This window comes from Coffea arabica, chromosome 10e (assembly GCF_036785885.1).
Source record: "Coffea arabica cultivar ET-39 chromosome 10e, Coffea Arabica ET-39 HiFi, whole genome shotgun sequence".
In the NCBI taxonomy this organism is placed as follows: Eukaryota; Viridiplantae; Streptophyta; class Magnoliopsida; order Gentianales; family Rubiaceae; genus Coffea; species Coffea arabica.
In genome coordinates this window covers 2,841,270-2,860,090 of record NC_092328.1, presented here as the reverse complement: position 1 = coordinate 2,860,090, position 18,821 = coordinate 2,841,270, and the positions used below count along the sequence as shown (strand labels likewise).

General features: G+C 36.8%; 3 protein-coding genes across 5 annotated transcripts; 1 reads left to right on the top strand and 2 right to left on the bottom strand.

Moving 5' to 3' along the window:
- Positions 1-2,925: 2,925 nt before the first annotated feature.
- Positions 2,926-6,338, top strand: LOC113711820 (protein NRT1/ PTR FAMILY 4.6-like). Of its 3 annotated transcripts, none has more exons than XM_027235035.2 (6): positions 2,926-3,141; positions 3,306-3,378; positions 3,536-3,753; positions 4,585-5,031; positions 5,122-5,252; positions 5,341-6,338. In XM_027235035.2, the coding sequence occupies exons 1-6, from the start codon at positions 3,139-3,141 to the stop codon at positions 6,200-6,202; spliced, it is 1,734 nt and encodes a 577-aa protein (XP_027090836.1). In that variant the 5' UTR covers positions 2,926-3,138; the 3' UTR covers positions 6,203-6,338. The 3 variants fall into 3 exon arrangements, with proteins under 3 accessions (XP_027090836.1, XP_027090838.1, XP_027090837.1); XM_027235037.2 differs by having other exon boundaries at positions 3,061-3,141; positions 3,306-3,415; XM_027235036.2 differs by having other exon boundaries at positions 3,061-3,141; positions 3,306-3,428.
- A 716-nt stretch (positions 6,339-7,054) lies between these two features.
- Positions 7,055-9,613, bottom strand: LOC140014938 (protein TUNICAMYCIN INDUCED 1-like). Its single transcript, XM_072066628.1, has 3 exons — positions 9,120-9,613; positions 8,709-9,029; positions 7,055-7,955 (listed from the first exon to the last, which is right to left on the bottom strand). Exons 1-3 carry the CDS (start codon positions 9,360-9,362, stop codon positions 7,224-7,226), a joined length of 1,296 nt encoding a protein of 431 aa, XP_071922729.1. The 5' UTR covers positions 9,363-9,613; the 3' UTR covers positions 7,055-7,223.
- Positions 9,614-10,714: 1,101 nt separating this feature from the next.
- LOC113712569 (thylakoidal processing peptidase 1, chloroplastic) lies at positions 10,715-14,368 on the bottom strand. Its single transcript, XM_027236054.2, has 6 exons — positions 13,264-14,368; positions 12,272-12,340; positions 12,112-12,180; positions 11,932-12,018; positions 11,749-11,816; positions 10,715-11,387 (listed from the first exon to the last, which is right to left on the bottom strand). The coding sequence occupies exons 1-6, from the start codon at positions 14,023-14,025 to the stop codon at positions 11,267-11,269; spliced, it is 1,176 nt and encodes a 391-aa protein (XP_027091855.2). The 5' UTR covers positions 14,026-14,368; the 3' UTR covers positions 10,715-11,266.
- Positions 14,369-18,821: the final 4,453 nt, after the last annotated feature.

Here is an 18,821-nt window from a genome sequence, read left to right as displayed (position 1 = left end):
TGTTCAGTAGACTACATTATCTTTTTTTTTTTTTTGTGAGTACGTTAATCAAGATTTAACCGCAACCTCGTGTGCATGAAGCTAAATTTTTGTGAGTACGTTAATCAAGATTTAAGTGTTTAGCTAGCGCTAATGACACTTGGGTTTGGTTACTCGTTAATTCCAAAAGGTCCATATTCGTTGTGCAGAGTGGAAATGGAGCACTGGTAGTAGGCTGGAAATGGAGTGTCTAGAATCAAGACCTCCCACTTCATTATTTTAAAAAAAAAAAAAAAAAAAAAAAGGTAGATGGAGAGGTTGTCGGGGACAGGAGTACTTGTATCATAAATAAATAATAATTACATAGCTGAATGAAGTGGAAAGTTCCTACTGACGGTTGGGCTGACACGTTTGCCTTCGTTCAATTGAATCACGACCAAAATGCGAGACGATTATTGGGTGATAGATGCATCATAATGTTTGTTAACGAGTGCAAATGATTGTTTAAAATATTTTGAGGTTGACCTGAGTAAAATATAAAGAGTTTGAGGTATGTGTCAACGCCAATTCTTCGTAGGAGCAAATAAGCAAAATTTTTGCAAGTAGTTTTGTGTAAGCAAAATTGTGGAACTTGCTTGAAGCCCCTTCCTGTCGGAGCATGTCCCAGTTTCCGGTCTGTCCTCAGGCCATACGACTTACAAGCACGCCTCCCAGATCAACTTGTCGCTCACTGCAAAGCGTTAGATTTAACCCCTTCTCTTGGAGTATCTTTTAGTGGATGGTTTCGTTCGTCTTACTACGGATTCCGTTATCCATATCTTGTCTGCTAACTTAGGCAGCCATTATTCCGTGCTTTGTATATATAATCAATGGTTAGTAAAATGGTAGTCTAATAAACTGATGAGAATAAGACAAACAAGGTACAGCTTTGTGTTCTCTTGACATAAATGGTACAAAAATTGAATCTTAAAAACTTTTTTTTTTGGGTTCTTATCATTAGGGGCTTGCTGTAATTCATGATGGCGGATTTGGCCACAGTAATAGCACAGTATCTTCTTTATTATTCTTGAAGTTGAGGTTAATTGTAACACTAAAACAAAAAAAAAAAAAAAAAGGATTGATTTACATCATAATCTATGTTATAAAATCTGAACCATGTCCATTGCTTGTGAAATGACCTTCAGCTTCATCTGTCAATCACCTCAGCCCAAGTAGTGAGAAAAATTAGTTCTGTGGACCTGGCTGCTGGAAATGTATGCCTAGAATTTTAATTCTGCATGGCACCATTTAATGAATTCAACTAATAGTTTGCCAACTGAATTGTGTGATCGATCACCTCAAATGCTTTCCAAGAATTCGGGAGACAGGAAATATGCAGTGGGCGGCGGGGAGGTGGGAATATTGTAACCTGTAAGGAAACCTATGGTTAACTCCTACAGCTGCAACTAACTAGTTAAGGGCAGTTGACTAGTTTCAGACGACAGATCATTCATTACCTACTGAGCATTTTCGGGAGTATATGTTTCTGCTTTCTCTTTTTATTTTTGGCAAAATAAGGGAAGGTTAGCTCATGTACATGGTTCAAAGTCGCGGTCGCGGTTCGAACCGTTCCACATTGATGTCGGCATATCGATCGCGATCTCGACGAGACACAAATTTTTGAAATATTTAATATTTTAAAAATTATAAAAATTATGATAAATAAAAATAATTAAAAATAATAAAAATTCGAGATGACTCGGAGTGATTCGGTGTAACTCAATCGTTTCAACCCTTCATGGTGACGTCTCGACGAGTCAAGTATCTCGGAATCGTATCGTCTCGGTACCATATCGGAGGGACCGAAACGGTGACGACTCGGCCGAGTCTTTGAACCATGCTCATGTAACACCACATATATTTAAAAAAAAAAAAAAAACTCACAGCAGTTGTGTCAGAGCTGTAGTCTGGGATCTTCCGATTATGATCTGCAAGTATCATTCCTATAAGTGGGCTCTTTCAATCAAAATGATCTGATTCTTGCTAAGTTTCTATTTTGCATATTTTTTGGGGAAAAATTAAAAAGAGAAAAAGATCCAAGCGTCCAATAGTTTTTGGTTTGTTACCAACAGATCAGAACTTGTAGACGTTTTCCATTTCAAGATGTTTAAATGTTTTGGCATGCAGGACAGACTTGCATAGAAGATTCGGGCTGTAGACGAGGGTAATAATAGGCATCCAGACGCCACGACAGCACGCCTTTGAATATGATCAGCAACGTCAAATTTTTTAAGCATAATTATTGGATTACATTAAATTAATGAACGTAAACCGGCCGGACATCTGACAAATGACCATTCTCTAGATTTTCATTTTTGTTTTCTTGTTTTCTCTTTTCTTATATGCTGCAGACCAGCCAAGATATACAACATTCATTTGGTCTAAAATTTTGGAACCTATTTCTATTTGGTCTAACACAACAAGACAATCTTGGGAAAAAAATGTTTTTTCTTTTTTTCCAGTTACTGAGTAGTCTTGAAAGGCCATTCAAACTCAAATTTGTGTGCATGGATGATAATTTTGTAGGAGGCAAGGGCAAAAACTCAGTCCAAGAGGATTATAGAAGCATCTAAACGGGATTAGTTGTTGTAATTCTTGATGCTCTTTTCTTTTTTTTTTTTCAGAAGAAAAGCTAGCCTACCACCAAACCAGGGCACTTTCTCATGAAGATTATCAGTTCTTGGCCTAATACATGGAATGCTGACCTTAATATTTGTGATGGGCAATTTCATCTGTGTGCAACCAACTCGGTCTCCACGGGATTCTGCAAAATCATTTGCTAATGTCAACTAATAAAGTCAAAAGAAGCACGTCACAGGCTGTTTGCTAACAAACTTCACATTAATGAACAGAAACGGAGGATCGATACACATTAAATCCAATCAGAAGAAACAAAAAGAACCCATTACTCCACCAAGTTTTCTTCATTTGCATAGATGCCTCCTTGATTCCTTTGTGGTTTGCTTGTCATTTTTTTTTTTTGAAGACCGAGTAGTTGTGCCCGTATGCCTCTATATAAATAAAGCATCAAAGCACAACTTCTCCAAACCCCTAATCGTTCTTTGCAGAAGCCATTTTCATTCTTGCATTGAGGCCGCTTCCAAAGAAGCTCTCAACAAAATGGTAAGCAATTGTTTGAGGCGTAGAATTTGCCTATTCGTTCATGCTAACAATTAAGTCATAAGAGCTATAATGCATTTAGCAATTCTTTTTCCCCCTTTGTGGTACATTCAATAAGGAAGAAATTTCCCAACTGATCAGCAACTTTTTTGGTTGTTAATATTCAGGCCATATGCATTGAAACTCAGCCTAAGCCACGAGCAAAGCTTGGAGGAACACGAGCTGCCTTATTTGTATATTGTATAACTTCAAGTTTCTACTACGAATACACTATTCAGTAATCGCTAGTGGTTATAGTCATTTCCTTTTTTACTTGTTCCTTTTTTTTAAAACTATATATGCTTGATTTCCCTTTTTTTTTTTTTCAAACTATAACTGATTGATCATCTGTGTGCAGCAATGGCCTCACTGGAGAATATGGCATTTATTTCTAATGCTGTGAGCTTATTCACTTACTTCCATGGATACATGAACTTCAGCTTGACAAAGTCGGCCACTACACTAACAAACCTCATGGGAACAGCCTTTTTACTGTCATTGTTCGGAGGGTTTATATCTGATACCTACTTGTCAAGATTCAAGACTTCCATTCTCTTTGGATGCATAGAAGCTGTGGTAAGTAAAAGTCTTCAAGTCTCATCCACACCAATTTTTTCCCTCAAATGCATATATCTGTTCTCTTTTGTGCTTGTACCATAAGCATATTTATATTTGTGGTCTGTAGCTTTTCTTCTTAATCTTTAGAAATTCCCCTTGTCTCTTGTTAAATTCATCAATTCCTAATCGCAGAAATATCATCTAACAAAGTGTAACTTGTAATTTGAACCATTTCAAGCACCTTCTCAACTAAATTCATTTAGGAATGGAGTACTAGTGAGTCGTCCAATGCCAACATCCTCGTACAGACATAACTTCTGGTTGCTGAATAGCTTTCCTTCTGTCATAAGACAAGGGTCAAGTTGTAATATATTAAGCAGAAATGAGAAGATATTAATCTGGTTGTTTCTCAATAAACAGCAAATAAATGAACCATGCATGTTATTTCCTAATCATGGTGTAACACCCAAACACTTCCACAGTCCACGCTCTCCCATCCTACAGACAATGAAAACTTCGATGAATGATATATGATACGTGCGCAGAGGAAGCATTCGTGCTGTAACAACAGACTAATAGTATAGTATGCTAAGAATCATCAATTGCCATTTCACTTGAAAGTATGCTGACAAAGACGTATCCTTTTTCGTCTTAATTTTTCCCGTAGAGTAAGATGATTCCAAAGCTGTTTTATGCTAGGAGTTGTTTTAGGTACTACAACTAACTATTTAGCAATATATTTCTTTACTTAAGGTACTTAAAAATGGGCTATGCATGGAATTCGAGTAGGCAAAATGTTTTATTTTTCTTGAAAGATGTTGGCTGAGCCTATTATTATGACTTTTTCAGGGACTTGCTGTCCTGACAGTGCAAGCACACTTTCCACAACTAAGACCAATTCTCTGCAAGGATGCAGCCACGCTGAAGTCGACTCAATGTGAGACAATAACCAGAAGCCCAGAAGCCCTCTTATTTGCAGGTCTCTATTTGTTCGCGTTTGGAAACAGCGGAGTAAAAGCAGCATTGCCATCCCTGGGAGCCGACCAATTTGATGAAAGGAGCCCCCTGGAGGCACCTAAACTTGCCAGCTTCTTCAACTGGTTGTTATTCTCCATCACTATTGGAGCTATGCTTGGGGTCACATTTTTAGTATGGATAAGTGCAAATCAGGGATGGGATTGGTCATTTGGTGTTTGTACCATTGCTGTAACAATGGGACTTCTGTTCTTGAGCATGGGAAGATCAATCTACCGAAATAATGTCCCCAAGGGAAGTCCATTTGTTCGTATTGCACAGGTATGCACCGTTTTAGCAACTGCTGCGTATAAACTACTACTGTAATAGTTTAATCAACGCTAAGCCAAGTATTTGGCGCTCTTGATTCAGGTTTTTGTTGCTGCCATTAGAAACAGAAATCTTCCGATCCCAGAAATGGCAGATGATTTACACCAGATACGTGACAAAGAAGCCAGGAAAGGAAATGAGATTGAGATTCTTGATAGAACTGATCAGTTCAAGTACGTTGACATCTTTCATCAGTTTTTTTTTAAGTGTTTCCTTGTGATGTAATTTCTAGTGAATAACCACATTAACCACGTCTTTCAGAATTTTGGATCGGGCTGCAATTGTTAGGAGTACAGAAGATTCAACCACAGTCATTGTTCCTGGACCCTGGAGACTCTGTACCGTCACACAAGTTGAAGAAACTAAGATTCTAATTCGCATGCTCCCAGTTATATTAAGCACTGTCTTTATGAATACATGTTTGGCTCAGCTTCAAACTTTCTCCATTCAGCAAGGCACAACAATGGATAGAAGCATCAGAGGCTTTCAAGTGCCCGCAGCCTCGATTCCATTTATTCCCCTGTTCTTTATGTTCGTCCTAATCCCAGTGTATGAGCACGTTTTCGTCCCTATAGCACGGAAGTTCACAGGAATACCAACCGGAATACGCCAACTGCAGCGAGTTGGCGTTGGGCTTGTACTTTCTGCAATATCCATGGCAGTCGCTGGAGTTATTGAAACCCGCAGGAAATCGGTTGCTGTTGAGCACAACATGGTTGACTCACTCGAACCTTTGCCTATAAGTGTGTTCTGGCTGGGCATCCAATATGCTATATTCGGCATGGCTGACATGTTCACATTGGTGGGACTGCTGGATTTCTTCTATGCAGAGAGCTCATCAGGCATGAAGTCATTGAGCACAGCCATCTCCTGGTGTTCCTTGGCATTTGGTTACTACACGAGTACGGTAGTAGTGAATGTGGTGAACAAGGTGAGTGGCGGGTGGCTGGCTAGTAACAATCTTAACAGAGATAACCTGAACTATTTCTATTGGTTGCTAGCAGGTTTAAGTGTAGCCAACTTCGGAGTTTATTTGATGTGTTCATCCTGGTACAAGTACAAAAAGATAGACATGAAGCAGGTAGACGCTGATTCTAAGGTAGATCCAGAGGAAAAAGTTTAAGCAAGCAGATGTAGGAACAGCACAATCTAGAGATGTAGCCTAGTAGTTGTTTTTTGTCATAATTGTAACAGTATAGTTCATACTGCTATGCATCCACTTGTCCAGTTTGCAAATAAATTTTGACATTGAGAACAAATTTTTTTGTTGTATTTTGAGTACCAATAACTAAGCAAAGAGATGCTCAAGCGAATAATAAATGAAGCCACCGAATGACTCACCATATGCATTGCCAAGTTGCAACGACAGTAGCTTATTATAGCTGATAATCAGTAGTGTTATCAACTCGAAAAGCATAAAAAGAAAACGACGGGCAGATTGAAGCAAAGATTCAGCTTCTCATCATAATTCTTAAAGAATTTTCCCCAGACTAAACAATGCCAGGAAAAGTTCAAAACTATTCTTTCGCCTGACCTAACAAAGAGCATTGCCAAGCAACTAGAAAAAACTAGGTTCAATTCGACATAAAACAAAACACCATGATATTCCAAATAGCAGGGTACTAAGCCATTCATTTCTAACGAAGGAAAGGTCAAAAAACAAGTTCTAGTCAAAGTAAAGGACTCGTTTATTCCAATGATCCATCTGCAAAACGAAATCAGTAAATACATCGAAGGCAGAATTGCTAATCCCGTAATACATGCAACGCGAATCAGCGCAATAGATATTTCTTTCGATCAATAATGCAACTTATTAACTGGGCATCAGTTAATATTTCATTCAGGGTCATTATTGATCCTGGAGTTCTTAAACCTAGAATTCATCAGTGGAAACATTTAAGATACCATACCGTGCTTGATGCTGGAGGATTTTTCTACCACATCCTCAAAAAAAAGAAAAAAAGTGTACCACATCTTCAGCAAGCTTTCTCTCATTCATATCACTTTACAAAACTATATCATGTGTCAATCTGTACAAATCTTGTAATGTGTTAAACTGAAAATAGGGTCATAGGAGAATGATATCCCACGTGACATCAAATTTTGAGTAGTGAATGTTGCAAAGAAACAAAAATCCATTTTCCCTACCATTTCACATCCAAGGTGAGAGCCTCTTGAGGTACCAGGATGGATGGGAACTTCGTGAACGAAACATTTGACATCAAATTACTCCAAGCCTTTGAGTCTGCATCAATAAATGGTCTGATCTTCTTAACAGTTAAGGGCTTCAGAACCTCTCTGTCGAGCCTCCCCACCACCTCAAACCATGCACGTTCAACAGTAGGCTTGGTACGCCACTCAGCCAATGTACTCCAGTAAGGATCGTTGCTTTGAATAACTCTTTCCAATTCCAGCTGGAAGCGGAATACTGATGATGCAGTAATTTTTACTTTTGCAAAACCTACGCTCACATTTTTATTGGTTTTATGTACAAGAAAAGTCTGCAGAACTCTTTCTAGCAAAGCAATCCTCGTGCTAAGAGAACTGATGTGAGAATCTCTGTCCCACATTTGGAACATGCGCCGTTCATAACACTTCTCTGGCAACAGCTCAACAGTTCTGTTAGACAAGAGAACAGTTTTGATGAATGCCTCACGGTTTCCATTCCTGTAAGCTACAACTGTAGCAGAACCTACCACACGTATAGGAGGCCATGCCATGCATAATGAAGGCCAGAAGTATCGAGAGTCAGTTCTCCCTAAACTACTTGAAGCACTTGTTGGGTGAAAGAGAGAGACTTCTTCAGCACCTGTGATTTCCACAGTAATGCCTTCACCGACGAGAATGTCTTTCAGACCAGAAAACGAGTTCTTGAGCTGATCAAGACACCAAGAGATACAAACAGTGAGGATGGGCTTTCAATCGAAACAAAAAATCAAGAAGCAGAAATGTAATGAAATTATAACTGCATATGAATAATGCCTAATATGAAAATTATGTAGTAGTACACCCAGCGTCGGGGACTTGTTTTACTGGACCAGGAATGGCAGCAAGATCTAGACACCCAAACAGTTAACAGGAAAATTTGCCCAACAGTAAAAATTTTGGGTTGAGGTATTCCCAATTTACCTCCAGAGATCAGAATGAAAGTTGAACAGGGCAAGGTAAACAACCACGTTTGGAAGAATGGAAAATGTACTGAGATAGAACGGCTGCCCACATGAATTGTCTTTAGCTTAAAAAACGAGTTGGACAAATGACAATCATGGAAACCAGATTATAAATTGGCTTAACACTACGTTTTAGTACAGTCAATGGCAAGTGTTCAGCGGAATTGGAGCCATGAAACAAAACACACAACTCATACACGGAGCATCATCTATGCACTACGCAGCCAAACATCAATATTTTCTACTTTTACAGCGTTGCCCTCCTAAATTTCGCAAACAAACGCAATTAAACACTAACCAAGGATAGTTAAAACTAAGGCCGAAATTTAATGACAGCAAACAAAATCCAGGATGTTGCTTAGCCACTTAAAAGTACCAACAAAATAATCCTGTTTTGCACGTCAGTTCTCCCACTACTTCAATCTTAAAAACACACACAGAGAGACACGAACTATTTACCGGCAAAAAGAGTTTGAGGTGATGATCTCCGGCGAGACGCAAGTGAAAAGGGCCTTGAATTTTGAGAGTACCGAGCACAGCAGCCTTGGAGGTAATTTTACTAACCAAATCTTCAAAACCCAATTCGTTTTCCAGTTGTTCAAATCTCTTCCACCGGGAAACTTGATCCAACAGCTTGAACACAAATTCGCTTTTACCAAATCGTACCCGAAACTCGTACCGTTGCAAGTCCCCGAGCTTTGCTTTCTTCACATCCAACTTTGAAACGCTAAATTCTTGCAAATCCCACTTCTCCCTCGCTCCAATTTCCGTCAACACATCCTAATTAAATAAAGCACAAAACAGCAATTAAACATATTATATAGAGTAAACTGAATACAGTTTATTGAACTTTTTCTCAGGCAGTAGTACCTTTAAGAAGGGGGAAGAATTGGGTTGGGAGTGGGAGCGGTGATGGTGTTGGCGGTTGTTAACGACGTCGTTAGAGGTGGGAAAAAGAAAATAATGGGAGAGGTTGAAGGATGGTGGTATCGATGGAGAACCAGCTGAGGGAGTTAGTGAAGTTAATAGTAGCAGTAATACTAATACAACTGTCATAAAATGGAGATTTGAGAAGAGAGGTGGATGGGATTGGGATTGGGAATTTATGGACATTATTGTTTTCTTTGATGGATGATGAGCAGGACTGGATGAATCCGTGAGGGGCCTTGGAATGGGGCTTTGAAGGTTCGGTGATGGAAACTGACCGGGAAGGGCTTGAAACGACGGGGCTTTGGTCGGCAAGCTCTCCGGGTGGAGTCTGGAGAGAATATATATTTTGGAGAAATTGCACAGTTTCGCTCAGTTTAATTTACAATTACGTTAGCCTCAAAAATAAAAAATTTACAATTACGTTACTCCACCCCAGTTTATATCAGAAATGCAACGAGTCCGCACCAGATATACATCACACCTACAATTGATCAACTTTTTCCTTCCGGCCGTCTTTTTTTATAGGATATTAACTTGATGATATATCCAATTACTATTATTGGATGCTTGATCTTCAATTCGGGAGTTTATTGCCAAAATAACTCTTTTTCTAGAATATATACTCAAAGTAACTTAATTTTAAAACTTATTACGTTTGTGATCCTTTTTTGCCACTTAATTTTAAAACTTATTACCTTTGTGATCCTTTTTTGCCACTTAGGCTGCATATGTGTCAGGATAGAGATAAAAACGTCCTCTATTTCTCTTTCTCATCTAATATTTTCTTCAATTTTTTCTATAAAGCTTCCCACATTTTTTTCTTTCGTTATCTTTCCCTTGTATAATCTAAGAAGCCAATCTTTATATTAATAGCATCTAAAAAATATGTTTCGCAAGTCAATAATCTTAAGGTAGATGAAGATTATTTTCGTCTTTTCAAAGAGTAGGAAGGATAACATAAACAAATATGATAACCTTAAAATTTTTGTAATTGATTACAATTTTCGTTGCAATTTTTGTATTTTTAAAATTATTTTTTGAAAAAATATATATGCAATAGGTTTGATACATTTAAAAAAATTCGGAGACCAATAATAGTAAGGTCAATAATAGTAAAATTTATTTCAGATAATTATAAGGAAATTATAAAAGTTATGCAATCTTCTTGTGCCTCTATAATAAAAAAAATTTAAACTTTAGTTAATGTTAGAAACTACTATAATCTGGATTAGAACTTCCCTTTCTTGTTATTCTACATGGCAATCAGGATAATTAGATAAAAATAATAATATCATTATGGTAATAAAATTTGAAAGTGAATCACATTGAAAATATTTTTTAGTAAGAGGTATTATTTTGGCAAAAAACTCTTCAATTCGGCCCCGCTAGTTTAAGCGTTCAGCAGCATCATATCAGCCCTTGACCAGTTTCTTTGATTTCAAGGATTAGTCATTTCCATTTTGGTTGGTCATAAAGGAGCAATTCAAGATTGTGGAGTATTTGCTTTGAATGGAAAAAAAAACTTCCAATGCTACTTCACAAAGGAAATCAACTAGATCATAATTCATAGCCTCGTTTGTTTTTCACCTTTTTGCTACAAGTCAAAACTAACGACACTCGAATAAGAGAATAACACTTGGTACCCAAAAAAAAAAAAAACACACTACATTAAAAATTGAAAGCTTACAGATGGGGTCCAATTTTTTTTTTATTTTTTTTGGCGGGGCACAACCTCTTTTTGGTTAACTTTTTTTGTTTTTTTTTTTTTTTTTGCCCTTCCCCTTTAAATGGAACTAAGAACCCAGTCAATAATGTATAGTATAACAGCAATAATGATCATAGGATGGATGAGATTATCCATCCACACAACAGTTTCGTATGTTCAAAGCCATAACACCAGGGAGATTAAGTATTCACAGCAACCGGAAAACACCCCAAAGGATGAATGAATGATTGGTAAAAGAAGATCAAAGGAAGAAACAAGTCTTGGGACCCTGTCTCTGAATCGAAGTGCTGGAGTCATAAAACTGTAACAGCAATCTTCCTACTGTGGGAGTCTGTACAGCAAGTCTTTCCGGATAAACCAGTCAAGAAAATGCAACAGCAGTCGTAGTCAGAGACGAGTCACATAGAGTGTCAGAAACTTTGGACGGAGGCCAATATCGAAACACTGATCTACCAACAATGTTTTGAATTGGAAGGGGGCCCCTGCAAATGATGAAATGAGAAGATAGAAGTCAGGAAATAAATCGCAAGCCAATTTTTCAGGAAAAATGGAATATTCAAGATGAAAAGGCTAAATTCAAATTAACCTATGTATAAACATAGTTACCAACACAGGGAAAGATAAATTAACACATTCATCAATAAGAGTGAAAAAATAATCAATCAAAAATGCCCCTATGCTTCTTCCTTTACCTGCGATGATGATGATTGTAGTGCAAACTAAGTATGTGTTGTTCTAAACGAGGATTCTAGTAGAAATCTACTCAAAAATGAAACACAACCAATTCCAGATACTAGGAGATGTCCTTCTCCATGTATAAAAAAGCTGCAGATCAATCATTACCAGTTGTGCGAGTCGAAACTGTTGTTGCGGTTATCCCCCATGACAAAGACATACCCCTCAGGGACAAGCTACAGAAAACACAGGGCAGCGCATTTACAAATCAATGGAAAATGGGTTTGAAATTCAAAACAAGAAATTATATTCATATCATGAAAAAACAATCCAAGGGACAGGTTGACATACCACCGGATCCATCTCATATGCCACTGGTTCTAAGATGAAATCCTCATCTTGAGCTACCCCATTTACCAGCAATTTGCCATCACGAACCTAATGTTAAGAGAACATTGTAAATTAAAAACCATAACCTCAATGCCATTAAAGAAAAAACGTCGCTAGATTATATGGAAAAGAATCACATACCTCCACATAGTCTCCAGCCTTAGCGACAACTCTCTTAATGAAGACATCACCAGAACTATAACCAATTTCCTGAATAAGAGCGCAACTTTAGTCCTTGAGTCATCAAAAATCAGACACTGAGAGTTAAGACAAGAAAGAAGCCAAACGGTGCATCACATACTTGAAGAATTGGAGGTGCTTTAAAAATCACAATATCTGAAACTTCAGGCTTCCTAAAAACATACGAAACCTGCAAAACAATATGGTGGAAGACAGAGTATCAGCACTCAAGACACATTTAAGAAGACAAAGCTTTAAGAAATATGCTCTTCAACTAAACAACAATTGATTCAATTTATCATGACAACCAAAGTACATAATTAAAGAAGCGACCAGCTGGAGAAAGAAGAAGATATGCATACATATATACACACACTACACAATTATTATCCCAGATGATTTCAAGAAGATTGCCTATACTATTGTCAAAGGAAAGAAATGAGAATTGAATAAACTAGACTCAAAAAGGAAGCAACTGAGTCACAACAGAGCCGACAAACCAAATTTAACAAATCGCAACACAAGTAATCTCACATCAATGACAGCAAATTGATTTTGATTTCTCAGCACAAGGATCTTGATCAGCAATACAGCATATTCCTTTCTACATCGTTGTCTGACAATGCAAAAAAATTGTCGTCTGAACATGTAATATTTTAGAGGTTTGAAGAATCAAAAGTATGACAATAGCAAAAACGGAAAGTCTGCCCACTCATTGCACCCATAAGAATTCCTCCATTCCCTCGAAACTTTTGTCTGTGATCCTAACTAAAATTAGGCTTCCTAATAACAAATAAAGTTAAACAATTAAACAACTCTTTATTTACCAAAAAAATGTTAGCATAAGTGAGAAATAAGAAACAATATATGAAACTTCCAAACAATATATGAAACTTCCATGTCATCTCTTCATTTGCTTGACAACACAAAAACCATCAGTTCAACAGAACAAGTTAATAAACTGGTACGAAATGCTTAGATGTCCAAAAATTGCATTACATGATCCAGTGGACTTCAATTCAGACATAAATAAAGCAACCCAACATATTAAAAAAATATATCCCCTAAAAACTGAATTAGGGAAATAAGTAGCAAAAGTCATCAAAAATATACCTTCTCAGCAAGAATGCGGTCGCCTACGTCAAGAGTGGGGTACATAGAAGTCGAGGGAATTGATCTTGGCTCAGCTAAAGATGATCTGAACAGAATGCTAACGCTCAAAGCAGTAAAAGCAGCCTTAGCATCATCGGAACAGACATTTAACAATTTCGACAACCAACTGCTTCTAGAAAGCTTTAAATCCTCGGACATAGCCTCTGATGAAGCAGCCGCCACAGCAGCAACAGTACTCTTCTCCACAACAGGCCCTTGCTTCTTGGTGTTACTAGACTTGTCCGCCGTAGCAGCAGTTCCCCCTTTATCTACCAGACTCCCCGCCTTCCCAATACTGGGCTGGCTACAGGGCAACCACTTAGACGCCTGTAAGAAGGGGATGATGGACGCCGGCTTAACCGGCGAAATCCCAAAAACACCCGTAGAAGAAGAAACGGTCGACGATGAGGAAGACGAAGAGGAGGTTGGATTCATGAGCGAAATTAAGGCGACTACCAAAGGGCTTTGAGATTTTCCTCCGAAGATTTCAGCAGCGAGAGTTGAATACATTGAATAGGCGGAGGAGGAGCAGGCGGTGGTCTTGGGCTTGGGCGGCCGTGGCCGGAAATCGGAGGGGTAATTGCGTTCGGTTTTGAAGAGGGACCGGGACGCGGCGCATTCATGTAAGAAGCGGCAGTTAGCGGTAGAGGCCTTGGAGGTGGCACAGGCGGCCAGATTTTGGGCCAAGTAGCCGGAGTAGGTGACGGTGAAGCGGATCGCCATAAGTACGAATTGCAATAAACGGAATAATATGTGGAAAATAGTGGGGTCGGAGAGTGACGGAGGGGGTATCAAAAGGCCTAGAACAAACCAAGAAATGCCATCGAAATGGAAGCGATCAGAGATTGATCGGAACCAGAAAGATTGAATTGAAAAGTTTGACTACAGAAGGACGGCTTAGTACAGAAATCGGTGAAAATTTTGGGGGTGGTCGGGGGGGTTCAAAATCGGAGCTGCTGAGCTATGACCTCCGGTAGAGAGGGAGCTCAGGTAAGGGAAGAGGGGGAGGAAGTCGAATTCAACGACTTTTGGTTATGGGGACGCCAAGAAAACAAAATGGGAACGGGGAAAGAAGGGAGGTTTTAAGGGGATTAAAGAATTGGCTGCAAGTAGTAGGACGGAGTGTGCAAAGGCCCTTACAGTTGGTTCTAATTACGGAAACGCCTTTTTGACTAAGTGCCTGTTTGATAACATAAAAAAGTGCTGGAACTGAATTCATTCAGACATTCAGATGTTGTGAGTGTTTGATAAATAAAAATTCACCTGCTGAACTTATTAACTAGTGCTGAATTTGTATGTATTTTTTTCAGCACAAGAATCGTAGCTGAATGCTTAATTTGATAAGAATCAAGCGATTTATTTCAACTATTTTATCTTATCTACCAAATATATCCATGTTTGTCAATTACATTCAAAATCCTTATCTGATTAACAACCTAATGAGTTTGTTTGGATAAAGTTTATTTGGATGATTTATTTGAGATATTTACTGTAGTATTTTTTGTGATGTGATGTGTGTGAGATAAAAAGGTGATTGGGAAGATAAAAAGGTGATTGAGATTTGTGAGGCAAAATTTTTTTTTCCAAATTCTCTCTATCCAAACAAACTCAATATTTTCTATTCAAAATCCTTATCTAATTAAACAAAACAACCTAATATTCTCTATTCAAAAAAATTTTTTAACAATAGTATTTTTTTTGAAGTAATTTTCATCCACAAATATTTATATTTTGATATTTTTTTTTTTGCAGATAAATATTATTTATGAGATGTAGCTTATCCACACACACGTGACTTTATGACACCATATCGAAATATTAGATATTGGTTGTCTGATTTTTGGAATGCTTCTCGTCCAAGATCGAAAGAAGAACGCTTTAACCAAGCACATGCAAGATTGAGAAATGTAATTGAACGTGCTTTTGGAGTATTAAAAGCTCGTTTTCCCATTCTCAAAACAATGAAACCATACCCTTTTCCCACACAAAGAAACATTGTCATTGTATGCATTGCTCTTCACAATCATTGTCATTTTCATACCTAACAATTTTAAGTTAATTAAATCATAGTTTCTATTTCCTTTTTGGATTAAAAGATAGAAGGACAAAATTATACAATTTAGCTTATTAAGCATTAAGTTATGAATATTTATCAAACAGTATAAATAGATTCAGCATTAAGATTCAGACATTCATATATCTCTTTTTAGTGCTTAAAATTCAGCAAATTAATTATTTCAGTATTCAGAATTCAGATTTCAGAATTCAGATTTTAGATTCAGTGTTATCAAACGGAGCCATTCACTTATCTGCCGCGCATATATTTTTGCTTTTCTGTTTCTTTTTTTTTCATTTTTCTTTTTCTATCAGCGTGCATAACTGCATATGCAATGATTTTGCATTCTTCCCTTTTTATGGTTTATTTATTTTCTACTAAAGACTAATAAATTTAAAGGTTTTAAGTACAAGTCCCAAACTTAAGGAACGCAAACACCATAATTATGTAAAATCTCCTTTTTTATTTATATTAACAGAGTATAAACTCCCAAGAGTAGACTAATTTGTATTTCTTTTTAAAGAAAACTTCTTCAATTATTCTGTAAAGACCAAAATACTTGAATGATTGAGAGGATTCAATTTCTTTAGCATGGTAACGTACATAATTCTGGATGCTATTTCGAAAGAATTAGAGTGCATTGCTGCCAGGCACCCTAAACTTCTACACCAAATTATACGAAGTTTTTGCAGTGTGGGATTGGCTAGGGCTTATTTGGATTGTGAATTTTTAAAAATTTTGTAGAAAAATATATTGTATTCACATATATATGTGTGTGTGTGCGCGTCCGCGTAAGGTAAAAATTTTGAAAATATGAAATTTCATAAAAAATAGCAATCCAAATATGCTCTTAATTTTTTATTATTACTAATTAGTACAAATTTAACATGGCAACAAGTTGTTTAATCAAGTCTCATAGTTGTGAGTTTAGTTTAACTATCTTTATCATCTATGATTATATTTTTGCAACTTATAATATAAAAAATTCATCATGCAAATTGTGACTATGTGATAATTTTATTTAAAAAGTGAAGAAGGAAAAAAGAGTGGAAGAGTAATACACTATTATATAGAACATATCATATTTCTTTTTTTAATCAAATATAAGTTTACATACATTGAAATTTATCAAATTGCTTTCTGTGTGTACTAAAGAATTGCAAAGACTTTAAATTCTCGCATAATACATGGAAATTTACTATGAGATAATTCATTATTCGATTTCAATTCATCCTTTGGTAATTTGGGAGAAAATATGTTTTCTATTTAAAGCGAGAAGTGGCAAGGGCCATGCTTCACTACCAAACACCCAAAAAACAAAGAAAATAAAGGAAAATAGATACAGATAATCAGGAAATTCGTTGTCAAGAAAAGAAAAAGAAAAAAAAAAAACTCTGCTTTGCCTAAATAAATGCTCTACATTAAATGCTCCGGTTGTGAGTAGCAGTGCTTGGCACTCGCTGGTCAGTATACAGTCTCCATTGACTAAAATTGTAAGTATGAACAAAATAGAGGGTATCTGTGTCTTTTAAGTCCTTTTATGTTTTAAATTTTTTTTACTTTGACCAGTCGAAGCAAACAGGAACCCCTTATTATTATTTTGTTGTTTTCCTTAATTTCTTTACGCCAATTCGGTTGGGGTTGCTTCCTGGCAAGTGGCAACTTTCCACCTTTTTACCCCTTGGGTGCCCAAACTTTTGGAAATTTCAGATATCCAAATGGCTGGCCGCCGTTGCTGAGCAGGTAAAGAGTAAAGTTACTGTAGGCTGCTGCCGTTACATGTGGCTTGTCGCCTTCTTTTCTTCTTTTTCTCTATTGTTGTTGCGCAGGTTCAATGGCTCCACCCAAATTTAAGCTCACCCTAGCGTGTGGATGTGCTTTTCGAATTTTAGTTAGGATGTAAAATTTTAAACTTTGGTCAGCGACATAGGTTCGAACTCTGAATCTACAAGAATTTAAGTTCAATCTAACGTGTTGATTTGCTATTGTTTATGCATTGGTCTTAGTTTTTGAACTTTGGTTAATATGCAAAACTTTGAACTTTGGTCAGTGGCACAGATTTGAACTCTGCTGCGCCTTCAAGAATTTAGTTAATGTTAATTGTTGAAGTTTCTTTACAAAAATGTTCATTTAAATAAAAAAGAAAGAAAGAAATGAATAGAAAACACACGCACAGTCCTAGGATAACATATTACTAGTTTAGTTCTTACAATTATATGCTGTGTAGAAATTTTTTCTTTCTTTCTTTCTTTCTTACCTAGTAAACAAAAGAAAATGTTTATATAATAACCTATACTTGGAAAATGTTTTGTCGAGGCATAACTAGCAGTGGCTGCAGTAACAATTCCCGTCACCGCACTCTTCCTTTATTTTTTATCTTTGGAAAATTTATCAAATTGGTCCCTAACATTTGTGAACAAAATTTTTTAGTCCTTAACATTTAAAATCAGCCAAAATCGTCCATAACATTTAAATTAATGCTCGTATTTGCTCATTTTTTTCGACTAAAAATAGCACGTTTCTCTCACGTGGATATATTTTCAAGGATAAAATTAGAAAACATACTTCATTTCACTTTGAAAACAAAAGTGCCCGGATTATAGGCGTGCTATTTTCAATCGGAGAAATGAGCAAATACGAGTATTATGATCAAAATGAATCATAATTTAAATATTATGGACAATTCTAATTGATTTTAAATGTTAGAGACTAAAAAATATTTTTTTGACAAATGTTAGGAACCAATTTTACAAATTTTCCTTTATCTTTTGACGAGGTCCTAAGTCAACGTCACATGTGCACACCGTTGAAGAAGTCCATTAAGCTGCTAACACCCATCACTAAAGTTAAAATCTCGATTTGTTTGGTCAAGATAGATCCGAGAGGAACAGTACCTTTATACATGTATTTGGAAGATAATAAAAGCTTAATCATTAAGCACATTCTATTGGATGAATGACGTTCATGTCTATAATCACACCTATCACAAAAGCTTTTTAATGAATCATTATATATATATATATATTTTTTTATATAGATGAAAGAGTTTGAATCGAAAATTTCATTCTCTTTTTTAAACGGCTGAGCTTGGTTGTCAAAACTGATAACGCGAATCCTGGCCCTTTCTTTTCTTTTCTTTTCCGGGTGACGAAGGCGCATACATCAGTGGTGTGGCGAGTAATTGGATGGACCCTCCATGATTTAGTGAGTGAAAGGTCGCTGGTTTGACTGGCAACTAAGAAACGTCCGTCTGATTTTTCCCTTTTATTTAGTATTAGTTTTATAAAACATCACCGTCACTGAAGTCAGCAATTTCAGATGCCTAGTTAAACATTCTTCTTACAGAAAAATAGTTTTCCCTTCTGTTGATCAATAAGCTAGAGAACTGTCCCTGGGTGTTGGTTTGTGGGGCAGTTACCCTGAGTTTAAGATCCTGAGCCGCACTTTCTGTTATTAATTGGCT